The 12,339-nt window shown below is 50.5% G+C and overlaps 4 protein-coding genes across 4 annotated transcripts; 1 reads left to right on the top strand and 3 right to left on the bottom strand.

Moving 5' to 3' along the window:
- Positions 1-310: 310 nt before the first annotated feature.
- Positions 311-884, top strand: LAESUDRAFT_724053 (uncharacterized protein). The gene is made up of 2 exons (XM_040908537.1): positions 311-521; positions 595-884. The coding sequence occupies exons 1-2, from the start codon at positions 405-407 to the stop codon at positions 646-648; spliced, it is 171 nt and encodes a 56-aa protein (XP_040765804.1). The 5' UTR covers positions 311-404; the 3' UTR covers positions 649-884.
- Positions 885-1,183: 299 nt separating this feature from the next.
- On the bottom strand, positions 1,184-3,803 carry LAESUDRAFT_676652 (cytochrome P450). The gene is made up of 10 exons (XM_040905631.1): positions 3,657-3,803; positions 3,265-3,598; positions 3,129-3,206; positions 2,804-3,071; positions 2,707-2,730; positions 2,575-2,649; positions 2,360-2,516; positions 2,055-2,302; positions 1,902-1,991; positions 1,184-1,852 (listed from the first exon to the last, which is right to left on the bottom strand). Exons 1-10 carry the CDS (start codon positions 3,705-3,707, stop codon positions 1,495-1,497), a joined length of 1,683 nt encoding a protein of 560 aa, XP_040765803.1. The 5' UTR covers positions 3,708-3,803; the 3' UTR covers positions 1,184-1,494.
- Positions 3,804-4,482: 679 nt separating this feature from the next.
- Positions 4,483-7,033, bottom strand: LAESUDRAFT_724051 (cytochrome P450). Its single transcript, XM_040908536.1, has 11 exons — positions 6,980-7,033; positions 6,780-6,877; positions 6,386-6,719; positions 6,252-6,329; positions 5,917-6,184; positions 5,818-5,841; positions 5,691-5,765; positions 5,473-5,632; positions 5,171-5,418; positions 5,025-5,114; positions 4,483-4,972 (listed from the first exon to the last, which is right to left on the bottom strand). Exons 2-11 carry the CDS (start codon positions 6,831-6,833, stop codon positions 4,615-4,617), a joined length of 1,689 nt encoding a protein of 562 aa, XP_040765802.1. The 5' UTR covers positions 6,834-6,877; positions 6,980-7,033; the 3' UTR covers positions 4,483-4,614.
- A 1,567-nt stretch (positions 7,034-8,600) lies between these two features.
- On the bottom strand, positions 8,601-11,266 carry LAESUDRAFT_724049 (cytochrome P450). Its single transcript, XM_040908535.1, has 10 exons — positions 11,063-11,266; positions 10,666-10,999; positions 10,530-10,607; positions 10,208-10,475; positions 10,124-10,147; positions 9,993-10,067; positions 9,766-9,928; positions 9,469-9,716; positions 9,323-9,412; positions 8,601-9,265 (listed from the first exon to the last, which is right to left on the bottom strand). The coding sequence occupies exons 1-10, from the start codon at positions 11,117-11,119 to the stop codon at positions 8,905-8,907; spliced, it is 1,698 nt and encodes a 565-aa protein (XP_040765801.1). The 5' UTR covers positions 11,120-11,266; the 3' UTR covers positions 8,601-8,904.
- Between the last annotated feature and the right edge of the window lie 1,073 nt (positions 11,267-12,339).

Raw genomic sequence — 12,339 nt, 5'->3', positions numbered from 1 at the left:
CACCAAGTTCGCACGTTGCATTATTTTTGGTAAGTCGATGACTCCGTGTTAGATTCCGCTCTTCCCATGGGGTGTGCCATTGCCGACTGAGGACCGACCATGGAGCCCCATGTCGAATCCTAATATTCCTCCAGAATGAGCATTATCTAGCGAGGATATTCTCACTGGATTAGCGTCGACCTCCATTCCCGATCCACCGCCGGACTGGCAACCAACACAGCAGTCTATGTCTGCTGAGCAGTTCGCGGAGATTACCGATCCCTCTGTGATGGAGCAGTCGCACCACCTGATGCAGAACGTTAATCATGAACTTGTATACAAGGATAACACTCGGTGCGCGCTGAGGGACTCATGCTGTACTAGTAGCGCTGCCGCATGTGCGGGCAGTCCCGGTCTGGTGCGATATGTCCATCAGCGAGATAGTCTATGCCGCTTGGCATATGGCACATGAAGTCGCGAATGCTTGGCCCCCTGAGGGAAGGAAGGTCGAATTCAAGAGCTTTAGAGGAGCGAATCATTTTGTGAGTGCCTTCTCAGTTCATCGCCCATAGCACGTTCGCCCATAGCACGTTCGACTTATGTTCGGCTATTCAGCCTCACTGGTATCAAACCGAGTATACGTTGTCCCTCCTTTCAGAAATCTTGTGAATTGAAGAGATGGGGTTGGCATAGGTAGCACTGTGTGCAACATCTCTATTAGACTTGGGTTTCCGTGAATTGTCCCCGATACACCCTGACTCCGTAACCAGTTTGAATGATAGCATTAAGACTGCAGCCTTTCTCGGTGATCTCTTCATCAGGTCGGATATCACGTATACAGCTTCCAGGATGAAATATGCTGCCTTACCTTTGAATGTCAGATATCCGTCATCTTCTTTAGGCAACTAGCCTCGTTGGCGTGTTCAATACATCCGAATTGGTATGTCCGCGGCTCGTGAAAATCTATACGTCCTGCAGCTCACCTTCAATCGTCGCTAAGACCTTTCCCGCCACGCTCGTGTGCGAAAGGTCGGGGCTTTCTGCATGGGAGACGCACAGAAACACCTAGCCAGCTAGCCCTTACTCCTTTTCGTAGGACTTTTTGTGTAAGTACAATTGTTGTGGGCATTCGCTCATTCTTTCTGAACGCACGCGTATCGAGATTCACCCTGGAATGGCGCATGACACTGCATACTATATCGATCTAGGGATAGTGTGCCTTATATTCGCAACTCTAGTGACACAGAAAGATGTCCGACAGAGAATACGCGAGCACGGCCTTCGGGAGAGGAAAATCCGATTACAATTATGTCCTTCCTAGATACGAAAGCAAAGCTGCCATATATGGCCAAGTTACAGCGAAGGCTCGGACTGTGTGCGCCCTACCTTTCTGCACGCTCATCCGACACCTGCGTCGGCGCACACGTTCCACAATCATTCGAGGGGTTATCCGCATCGTCCAGAGTGATGGCCAAGTGGAGGTAGCGGGTCGCATCGGAATAGTACTAGTGTGCATTAGAATGTACGTGGCGTAAGCACAATAGGAAGAGGCCCCTTCAACAACACAAAGAAGTCCTCCATTTGCTGTTCCCACTGGGATGTGTCATAGTCTTCAGGGAAGCGCATGTCGAAGGCCTGCATCAAAAAGGCCAGGACCATGCGTAGCTCAATCTGTGCTACAGGCTTCCCGATACAGTTCGCAGGTCCAGAAGAAAACGGGATAAATGCATCTCGGTTGGTAATGACGGTTGGATCATCAATAATCAACCAGCGCTCTGGCCAAAACTTGTTGGTATCGGGGGAAAAGTAACGGGGATCACGGTGCAGAGCATATGGTGGGACGTATACTGCCGTGCCCTCTGGGATGAAAAGGCTTGAAGAAGAAGTCAGGTACAACTATCGGGCACGATGGACATGCTTACTTAGTTCCCAGCATGTGGCCGCCGCTCCCTACTGCCGGCGCCCGCTGAAGGGATGTTGGTCCTGGAGGGAAAAGACGCAGAGATTCGTTGCTGCCTCAGGGAGTTAGCGTGAATAGCGTGAACTCATAAGCGCCACATGACGGGATTCCTTACATGACGGCATTGAGGTACTGCAGACGTGCAAGCTTCGTGGTATCGGTAGGCTCACCCTTGCCGGGCGGGAATTCCGAGTCGAGCTCAGCTCGCAAGCGAGCGTAATAAGATGGATTAGCGCACAGGAAGTAGAATGCGTTGCTCAAGGCCGTTGCGGTCGTGTCCGAGCCTGCAACAATGGCGATGACTGTACCCTCCATTATTACAGGGAGGCTGGGTCGCTCGCTCTCCGCTACTCCCTCACCACTCTGATCAATTGCCGAAGCGTCAGCTTCATACTGGCGCAAATGAGAAATGATGCATACGATAAGATGGAATAGGTCCTCATGAACTGTTCCCTCCTTCATCCGTCTCATCACCTGCTTATATGTGAAATCGGCGAGACCGTTGGTTGATTGAGCCAATGGCAATGCGTAGATGATATCCAGACACCAAGGGATGTGCTGTGTGAGCGCTGGGAGGCTGTTCGTACAATCACTTAAACTCACTATGTATTAGCTTGATTCTATAATGCACTCACCGCATACCCGTTTCTATCATGGGTAATATTCCACTCGCGTCTTCATCACGCATCATTTCAAATCCTCCCCCGAAGCTTGCAACGCGTCAAGTAAGCAAATCTGATATTTTTCGATAGAGAAATGAAGCTTACACAAAATCCCCCATGAAGTCAAACCTTTATCCAATTGATCAGTGGAAGATCAGCCGACAAGCTAGATAACTTTGTACGCGCTGCATCAGATACTCACGCAACACAGTTGACCCATTTTGCCATGTTGAACACCGCCTTTCGTCCATCCTTTGAAGCGTCCTCACATCGCTTCTTGAGCTCATCCACCAGCTGCGACGCTCGACGGATGATCATTGGTTCGTAACGTTTGACCGCAGCGGTTGTGAAGGCGCGGTTCCAAATTGCGCGTACTTCAGCGTGCGCTTTGTTATCACGAACACCGAGCAGATTACCCTTGTCGCTCGACGTCGCACCGTTCTTGCCCGACGCGCGCCGCCCGTCCCACACTGACAGAGACGAGATCAAACTTGGAAGGGCGCTGACATCAGCTCCAGAATACATACGAGGACCCTTGGGCATGCCGTTCACGCCCACGATGTCGGGCATCACATCCACCTTTAGAATCGACAGCTCGTTCGGCCCTGTCAGTGCAGGTCAAAATTTGGACATACATGTATATTCTCAGCGAACTGTACATACCGAGGCGGACAATGGGTCCATATTGATCATGGAGTCTTCGGAAGTACTCGTGCTGCTTGCCTTTGTACGCTATGTACACTAACCAGAGCTTCGAAAGCTTGCATGGGATTGGCCCAGGATACTTGTACAATGGATGTAAGGGAGATAGACGGTAGACAGCAATTGATGACAGCAGTGCAGAGTAGTACGCCAAGTAAGAGAGAAAGAGTCGGATAATCAGGTGGCCAGTCGCACCAGACGCGAGGATTGCAGGCAAAGCAGGTATAAGCAGCAATAGAACAGACAGAGCAATTAGATTTGTAGGCTCATATCTCTTGAAGCAGAGATGCGCGGCCTAAAATGCAACATTAGAGATCAGTGCCGACTTCGGGGTAGAAGGGAACACTCCTGACCAATGCGAGGACGACAGAGGTTGCACAAGACTCGGAATAGTGGAAATTCATTGTACGATAGACCCGCGTCCACACGTAGGAGACCCGTGACGTTGACACGCAGCTTAGTATTTAAAGCATTCGGATGCTGAGGACAAATTGGACCCGAGTACGGAGATTGGAACGATCGCGCGGCAGCATGCGTTGTGTCGTAGGCCTTATTTGGGCGTTCCGTTTGGTTGCGGCAGACGGTTGCTCCGGGTCGAGGTTGGAGACTAATCGACGCTAGCGCAGTATCCGAGATTGCACTGCCCCTGACAAGAATTTCCAAGTATACGATGCGCCTTCGGTTTCGAAAGCGAGTACCGTTACCATCCCTCTAATGCACGATACCTTTCATATGTATCGACTCAGAATACAATGCCAGTGGCAGGTATGCATCCTGAGTTGCTGGAGATGCATAACTGCAGGGTTCATGAGTGTATACCGATATTGTGGGCCAGCCCATCATGGAACGAAACCCAAGTCCACCAGTAGTCGCAAACTTGACGCCCTAAGCGCTAACACGAGTCTTCCTCCCATTGACGCAGGGTTCTAGTGGAGTTTCCGAAAGATGGCCGCTTGCAACACGTGTGGCCAAGGCGGCAGTACAGCAGATCGATCAAGAGTGCCGAGATCATAGTCGGCGGAGACTTGTCCGGAGACAAACGCTGGCAGCCAGTGGTACGACGTCAAAAAAACTCGATATGCGACGTTCACCATAGGCCGCCGGATGTAGTAAGCCGCTCTGTTGACCTAGATCTAATCTTCCGCAAACGGTCTCCCAGTAGCCACCCAGCAACCTTAGGCACACTGTGCGCAGTGAGGTCGTATGCGGCGGAAGGCTGCTTTGGAGAAGATACAGAGTTTCGAACACACTATGCACATTGATCCAAGATGAGCCCGTACGGCGAAAGTAGTATCCGAAGAACAGTGTCCACTACGACGTACGCGGTGTAAGCACAACAGGAAGGGGCCCTTTCAACACGATAAAGAAGTCCTGCATGTCATGCGTCCATTGAGCCTTGTCGTAGCTTTCCGCGAAACGTATGTCGAAAGCTTGCAGCATGAAGGCCAGTATCATGCGCAGCTCGATTTGCGCCACAGGTTTCCCGACGCAACCAGAAGGCCCAATGGAGAATGGAATGAAGGCATTTTTGTTTGTGATGATATTCGGATCGTCGGTGACCAACCAGCGTTCCGGCCAGAACTTGTTCGGATCCGGGGAGAAGTACCGGGGATCACGGTGCAAAGCATATGGCGGGACGTAGACGGCCGTGCCTTCTGGGATGAAGAGGCTTATTGCAAAGGTCAAAAGCACGTAGCACTTTTCGGTGAGAGCTTGCATACCTCGTTCCAAGCATGTGGCCGCCACTTCCTATGGTTGGTGCTCGCTGAAGAGCCGTCGGCACAGGAGGAAAGAGCCGCAGTGCTTCATTGCTATCCGATGATAGCATTGAGCATATTACGAGCCATTATATGTCGGAACGTCTCACATAACTGCATTGAGGTACCCCAGCTGTGCGAGCTTTATCGTGTTGGTGGGCTCGCCCTTTCCAGGAGGGAACGCTTCGTCGAGTTCGGCTCGTAAGCGAGAGTAGCTAGATGGATTGGAACAGAGGAAATAGAAAGTGTTGCTAAGAGTTGTTGCTACTGTGTCCGAACCCGCAATGATGGCGACGAGTGTACTATCCATGATCACCGGGAAGCTAGGAGGCTCCTTCTCCAATTTGGCTTCATCGCTCTGATCGATCCTTGTCTCAACGTGATCCTAACAAACAGGACGAAAGTCGCTCACGATGTGATAAAACAGATCATCATGTACCGCTCCCTCCTTCATCCGCCTCATGACTTGCTTATAGGTAAATTCAACAAGATCATCGGGTCCTTGATTGAATAGAGGTAGTGCATAGATGATATCCAGACACCAAGGGATGTGTTGCGTTAGGGATGGAAGGCTAGGCTCGTACGTATCGGAAATCATTGCATCGTCCTTGAGCACTATGACGCACTTACCAGAGGTTGGACTCTATGGTGTGCATCACTCCGCTCTTATCGCCATCTTGTAGCATCTCAAACCCACCTCCGAAGCTGTGAAGCAGTCACGACAATGCCGAGAACAACGGCGAGGCTGTACACTTACACGAGGTCTCCCATGAAATCGAAGCTACAAAGCGAAGCCGGTCAACGGACATCGAACGAGAATGCGAATTATTATGTGCACGCTGATTCACACACTCACGAGAAATACCCGACCCACTTCGTGATGTCAAATTCTGGGTTCTTGCCCTCCCATGCGGCTGCCACGCATCGCTTCTTTAATTCCTCAATGAGCTGGGATGCTCGACGGATAATGATAGGCTCGTAACGCTTGACTGCGCTAGTCGTGAATGCACGATTCCAAACGGTGCGGACTTCAGCGTGTGCCTGCATGTTGCGTACGCCGAGCAAGCCTCCTTTGTCACTGGAAGTCGCTCCATTCTTCCCTAAGGCACGTCTCCCATCCCACACTGTGGTCAACGGTGTAAGCTACATGACACGCATCGATATGATTATCGTCGAGTGAAGATCACGCACCAGGGCCCTTGGGCATTCCGTTCGTTCCCATAATATGAGGTAATAAACCCACATCCAAGATTGACAGTTCATTCGGCCCTATGAAGTAAACGATAATTCAACCGTATTGCGATCTCTCAGTATTTTGTACGTACCGACAGGGACGATGGAACCGTATTGGTCGTGAAGTTTTTGAAAATATTCATGCTGCTTGCCTTTGTATGTCACGTAGACTAGCCACAGCTTCGAGAGCTTGCATGGAATTGGTCCTGGGTACTTGTGCAGTGCGTAGAAGGATGATAGGCGATATGTAGCAATGGAGAGGAGCAGAACGGAGTAATATGTCAGGCAGGATAGGAATAGTTGAATGCCCAGGTAGCCTGAGGTAAGAGGCGAGAGAACGATGGGCAAAGCAGGTACAAGCAGCAGGATAACAGTCAACGCGGGCAGGCTTGTTGGCTCATATCTGTTAAACAACACGTGTGCAACCTATGGCACGACAATGATGATCAGTACGACATCTGGTGAAATTGTAAAGTTGTCATGTACCAAGGCTAGGACGGCAGAGGAGGCAGTACGGCTGTAAGTATACTCCAGAGCCATCGTAATTGAAACGGGAGCTCCACGGAAGTGATCCAACGCCCCAGCTGTGAAGATGATGCTTATGAACTCGAGCAGTATTACAAACCTGAGAAAATGCTCGTGCTGGCTTTTCCCGATGACATTGAAGAACTGATGTGTTCGCGTACCTTGTACCTCATGAGTGTACGCAATTCCGCTCTCGGACGGCTAGCAGCTGTCCGATGTCACGAATAGAAAAAATTGACATCAGTGCCATTTCGACCCGTGCAACCCTGGCAAGATATTCGCGAAATTGAATGCATGCGAGGACTGGAGACGAATTGTGGCGCCTTGTTCCGTCTTGATCAGGAACAGCGGTAGCTTGACCGACTCAGCTAGTAGCATGTACGACTAGAGTCGCCAAAAGCTTCGGCGATTGCCGCGCGAGCCGACGGATGCTGGACTATGCTGAATGTTCGCGATAGATCGCCAGGTGACTGGGTGGTTAATGCGGTCCTTGATGTCGCTACCGCATCCGCCCTGAAGTCCATTCCGAAGTGGACACTGAAGAGGTAATATGTGTTGACTCAAAGCCCATGTCGTGCTCAAAAGCACCAGTCTTGGCGAAGTTACCGCTGGCGGATGCTGCTAAGCAGCAGGCGTCAGTTGACTTACGACAAGTAGCCGCAATGGTCACACCATGCATCGCTCCCGAACTTCCAGACTATCAGACTATATATGTATCGGGGCGGGGAGCTGGTAAGTTCATCTCATGGACCTGAGCGGCCCCACTGTGACGCAGGCTGACATCCTCTGTGCATCACTGACACACTTGCATCCCAGTGAGGCTGCCATCTCAGCGGTGAGGAGGTTCTGCAGCGATATATATATGTCAGAGGCGCAGAATTGCATTTTACAGGTTGGGATCCAGAGTAGCCAATCCTGTTTGCAGTTCAAGACGCTCCTGATGCCGAAGCATGACAGTAATACTATTGCGAACAATCGAGAAAAGTGAACTTAGTCTTGAGTAGGAGAGACGAAGGATGTATCAAGAGATGCGAAAGGCAAGACAGCCTTTGATGTCGCGGCGGAAAGAGTCATCAAGTATCACGCTTCACAAGAACCTTCAACAACTTTTTCTCCATCTTAAGAGGGAATCGCCGTAGTCCCGGTCCCAAAGTCATGTTCTGCGAAGGAAATGCACTCTCGAACCGAGTCAGCTCCTCTTTTCACGCGGATTCTGCCGAAGTTGACGATAATGAGGGTCTGATGCATGCGACGATAGCGACTATGTCATCGGATATATATGCATCAAAGAAGGCCAGTAGTCAATCGCAGTAGTTCTTCTGATCCGAACCCAGTTTTCGAATGCGGCTTCACTGGCCCCAGGAATCGTCAGTATCAGTGTCGGTTGACTGCAAATGCTAGCGTACTGATAGCACTAGTTCGGAAGCAAACTCTCGCCAGAATGCATGCGGCGTGAATGAACCATGACAGAGGCCCTCTAGATCTATCATAGCACCGCAGACATGAAAGCTTTTGCGACCGTTCGTTTTTGTTATTTAATGACACTAAATTGTAATTAACTGCCTTTTTGGGACGTAAAGTTGCTTAATTAGGGCATAGTGTTGCATAGGTCACACTTTAGAACACATTTTCAGAGCATTTGCAACGGGAATGAATGCCTTCATGCCTGCAGTGTAGACATGATGCATGACCAGGGTATTCAATACTCATCAAATCGGCCAATTGGCATGCGGAGCTCAATAAGCGAAATGGGAGGGAACTGCAGGTGGAATGCAGACGGGTGGAATGAAAAGGCTCCATTATGAAATTCAATGTCGTCTAGGGGTTAAGCAGTGAGAGCCGATATCCCTATCCCTGGGCATGCACTCACCACACCAGACGAGCGTGCCAGGCTGCCTCCTTCAGAACATGCCGTTATACTACGTAAACTTTGCTGAAATAGAGAAGCACAGTGGTTCCCAGACAAGTGAATGTGACAGAACGGGCGAGCAGTGGCGACAATGCGGGGAACGGACTGCGGCGACATGCCAGAAAGCAATATTACCAAGAGTCCGTACCATATAGATAGCAATCGAGGAGTCAATAATTAACATGACACACGGGGAGTCAATACAAGAGGTAGAGAACCCTTCTGAATCACTAGGAGGTCCCTCATGTCTCTCGACCACCGCGCCGGATCGTACCCATCCGCGAGGCGCATCTCAAATGCTTGGACCATGTAGGCCAGGACCATGCGCAGCTCAATCAGCGCGAGGGGTTTGCCGACACAGTTGGCAGGTCCTGTCGAGAAGGGCATGAACGCGTCCTTGTTAGTGATGAACGCCGTGTCGTCCTTCGCGAGCCACCGCTCAGGCCAGAACCGGTCGGGCTCGGGGTAGAAGAATCGCGGATCGTGGTGCATGGAGTATGGTGGCACGTAGACGGCGGTTCCCTCGGGGATGAACATGCTGAGTGATTTCGTTTAATCACAACGACCATGGGAGAGGTGCTTGAATGTAACGTACCTCGATCCAAGGAGGTGTCCGCCACTCCCGCGACTCGGTGCGCGCTGCAAGGTTGTCGGTGCAGGAGGGAATAGACGAAGCGCTTCGTTACTGTCATGACGTTTCATGAGCACAGCCTGAGCAAAGAGAACAACGGGCAGACTGACATGACGGCATTCAGGTAGTCCATCTGCGCAAGCTTCACGCTGTCCGTGGGCTCCGCCTTTCCAAGCGGGAATGCGGTGTCGACCTCGTCTCGTAACCGCTCGTAGCACGTGGGCTGCAAGCAGAGGAAGAACATTGCGCTGCTGAGTGCCGTTGCGGTGGTATCCGAACCTGCAACGATGGCCACAGCCGCAGACGCTATGATGGTTGGGAACGCTGGACGCTCCTTCTCGGTTGATGACTCGCCGCTCTAGTGCATTTTCAGTGTCATGTGTGCGCCACAAAGCCGACGTACGTACAATGTGGTAGAACAAATCGTCATGGACAGCTCCCTCTTTCATGCGCCTAGCGACTTGCTTATAGGTAAACTCGCCAAGAACGTTTGCCCGGGACTTTCCCATCCATGGTAGTGCGAATAGCAGATCAACACACCATGGGATGTGTTGCGTGAGTCCGGGAAGGCTGCGAGGTTCGTTCTCTTGAGCTACGGTATTACGATGGTAACAGTGGATAAAGTCCCACTTACAACAGGCCAGCATCGATCGTACGGAGGAGCCCGTTCTTGTCACCATCGCGAAGGAGCTCGAAAGCACCGCCAAAGCTACGCAGCAAGTATCAATAGCCGATAGGGAGGGAAATTGGCACGGTGTGGCTTACACTAGGTCACCCATGAAGTCAAACCTGGATGACGCCGGTACCATCAGAAGACGGATTGCATAGGTGATCAACAGTGGCACGTACGAGAAGCAGCTGACCCATTTGGCCACATCGACTACAGCACTCGGCTTGCCTGTCGAGTCTTTGGTGCACTGCTTCTTCAACTCATCGACGAGCTGCGATGTTCTTCGGATGATAAGCGGTTCATAGCGCTTGACTGATGCCATCGTGAAGCCACGATTCCAGATACGTCTGGCTTCAGCGTGATCTTGAAGGTCTCGAGCTCCGACTAGGTTCCCTTTGGTGCTGGATGCGGGACCCTTCTTGCCCGTGGAACGGCGGCCATCCCACACTGTGAGCCGATCATCGGACATATGTTATGCAGAAGTATGTCATATAAGCTTACTGGGGCCTTTCGGCATTCCATTCGCTCCCATGATGGATGGGATGAGATCGAGCTCAAGAATTGACAGCTCATTCGGACCTATACGAATGTAGCCTATCAGCGCACCGCAGGGCTACGGGTTGCAGGACAAACCCACCGACTCGCACGATCGGTCCATAGACATCGTGCAGATGTCTGAAGTACTCGTGTTGATGGCCTTTGTACGATATGTAGACCAGCCAGAATTTGGAGAGCTTGCACGTGATAGGCCCTGGGTATTTCCAGAGAGGATGTAGGGGAGACAGGCGGTAGACGGCGATGGAAAGGAGCAATGCAGCGTAGTAGGTGAGGTAGGCAACAATCGCGGCTAGTGGCAAGGTACGCGGAGTGACCGGCATGAAAAACACAGGTAAAGCCGGCACGCATAGCAGCCATACGGCTAGAGACTTTGTGTCAGTCCGTTCGAATCGCTTGAAATACTGATGTCCGAGCTATGCAGGAAGAGGTCTGACATTAGTGTCGACCAGTTCACCCACTCAAGAGAAGGACCGAACCAATGCAAGGACGCACGCGGCGAGCATACCGCCTTCGGTGGACTTTGATAGCGACATTGCATGCGGCAAGTCCAGTGGCAGAGTCGGTCTCGTTGATCGAGCAGGCACAGGATGTTTCCGAGGTTAGGTGGGCTACGCCCTCATTATAAGGGGCACCAACAGGCAGGCGCGACAGCACTTTATCCGATTGGGCTATGCGTTTATGCCAAACCAGCGCATGATGGCCTGCTGTGTAGCGTGGGGACATTGAAACGGGGCTAGAAGGCGTAGGTGAGTACGTGAGCGGAACAAAATTTGCAAAGAAGCTAGTCCCTGGAATTGGCTGCGACGGTACCTTGGCTAAGACGAAATTGGAACAAGGGAGTTACCATGACCCATAGAATTCACGATCGGGTGTCGAGGTGAAGGGCTCTCCTAATGTACTGCTGAGCATCGACCAGACATGAAACATGCTGCAGAGTGGCTCCGAGAGCGAGCTGTTGGCGCTGTGTACTCACAGGGGGCATGAGGCCATGATTCCACCAGGATCATTTTGAAAACACTGTGATCACAGTCCAAATGTAACTAAAGATGTTTCCGCCGTAGGCATTTAAAATACACTTTAAATGACCTAACAACTATCATTGAGAAAGTATTCTGATAATATTCAAAATGATTCTCCATTGAGAGCACGGTGTTGCTACTGCTAGCATTCAAGCAACATTCTGAAAACATTACATATGATCCCCACTTGCTGATTTTGAATGAGCTTCAAGTAAAACCGTGATGTGTTCAAGATGTTCCTGCTGGGATCATTGTGATCACATGGATGTCATGCCCAAATATGGTATACAAATAGTCATATTTGGGCATAAATGATGTGTTCAGGATGATTCCACATGGAATATGCTGAACACATTTCTCTTTCATTGTGACCTCACATGAGCATCATTCATAATGTATGATCAGGCATCATGTGTAATGTTTTCAAACTGCTGCTTGAATTCTGGCAGTAGCAACATTATGCTCTCAATGGAGAAATCATTTTGAATATTATCAGAATACTTTCTCAATGATAGTTGTTGGGTCATTTAAAATGTATTTTAAATGCCTACAGCGGAAACATCTTTAGTTACATTTGGACTATGATTGCAATGTTTTCAGAATGATCCCGGTGGAATCATGGACTTATGCCCCCTGTGACTGATTAGTAATTACTGATCAACAGCCTTGTCACCTCACAACGTCGGGGTGCTCAGGCCGTATACCATTGCGAGCAACAAGAATTATAGCTCATG

Source organism: Laetiporus sulphureus, assembly GCF_001632365.1.
Source record: "Laetiporus sulphureus 93-53 unplaced genomic scaffold LAESUscaffold_12, whole genome shotgun sequence".
Taxonomy (NCBI): Eukaryota; Fungi; Basidiomycota; class Agaricomycetes; order Polyporales; family Laetiporaceae; genus Laetiporus; species Laetiporus sulphureus.
Note: the sequence above shows the minus strand (reverse complement) of the source record. Positions and strands in the feature narration are given on the sequence as shown.

Excerpts from the sequence above, each read along its gene's own strand:
- LAESUDRAFT_724053 (XM_040908537.1), top strand. The coding sequence starts at position 405 with ATGTCCATCAGCGAGATAGTCTATGCCGCTTGGCATATGGCACATGAA. Across the intron at positions 522-594 it reads TTAGAGGAGCGAATCATTTT|CCTCACTGGTATCAAACCGA; the intron begins GTGAGTGCCTTC and ends TCGGCTATTCAG.
- LAESUDRAFT_676652 (XM_040905631.1), bottom strand. The coding sequence starts at position 3,707 with ATGAATTTCCACTATTCCGAGTCTTGTGCAACCTCTGTCGTCCTCGCA. Across the intron at positions 2,650-2,706 it reads GACTTCATGGGGGATTTTGT|CTTCGGGGGAGGATTTGAAA; the intron begins GTAAGCTTCATT and ends ACGCGTTGCAAG. Across the intron at positions 2,303-2,359 it reads AGGACCTATTCCATCTTATC|AGTGGTGAGGGAGTAGCGGA; the intron begins GTATGCATCATT and ends GCAATTGATCAG.
- LAESUDRAFT_724051 (XM_040908536.1), bottom strand. The coding sequence starts at position 6,833 with ATGGCTCTGGAGTATACTTACAGCCGTACTGCCTCCTCTGCCGTCCTA. Across the intron at positions 5,842-5,916 it reads AAGTGGGTCGGGTATTTCTC|CTTCGATTTCATGGGAGACC; the intron begins GTGAGTGTGTGA and ends TTCGCTTTGTAG. Across the intron at positions 4,973-5,024 it reads GGCCACATGCTTGGAACGAG|CCTCTTCATCCCAGAAGGCA; the intron begins GTATGCAAGCTC and ends CTTTGCAATAAG.
- LAESUDRAFT_724049 (XM_040908535.1), bottom strand. The coding sequence starts at position 11,119 with ATGTCGCTATCAAAGTCCACCGAAGGCGGTATGCTCGCCGCGTGCGTC. Across the intron at positions 10,608-10,665 it reads TGGACCGATCGTGCGAGTCG|GTCCGAATGAGCTGTCAATT; the intron begins GTGGGTTTGTCC and ends ACATTCGTATAG. Across the intron at positions 9,717-9,765 it reads ACGATTTGTTCTACCACATT|AGCGGCGAGTCATCAACCGA; the intron begins GTACGTACGTCG and ends AAAATGCACTAG.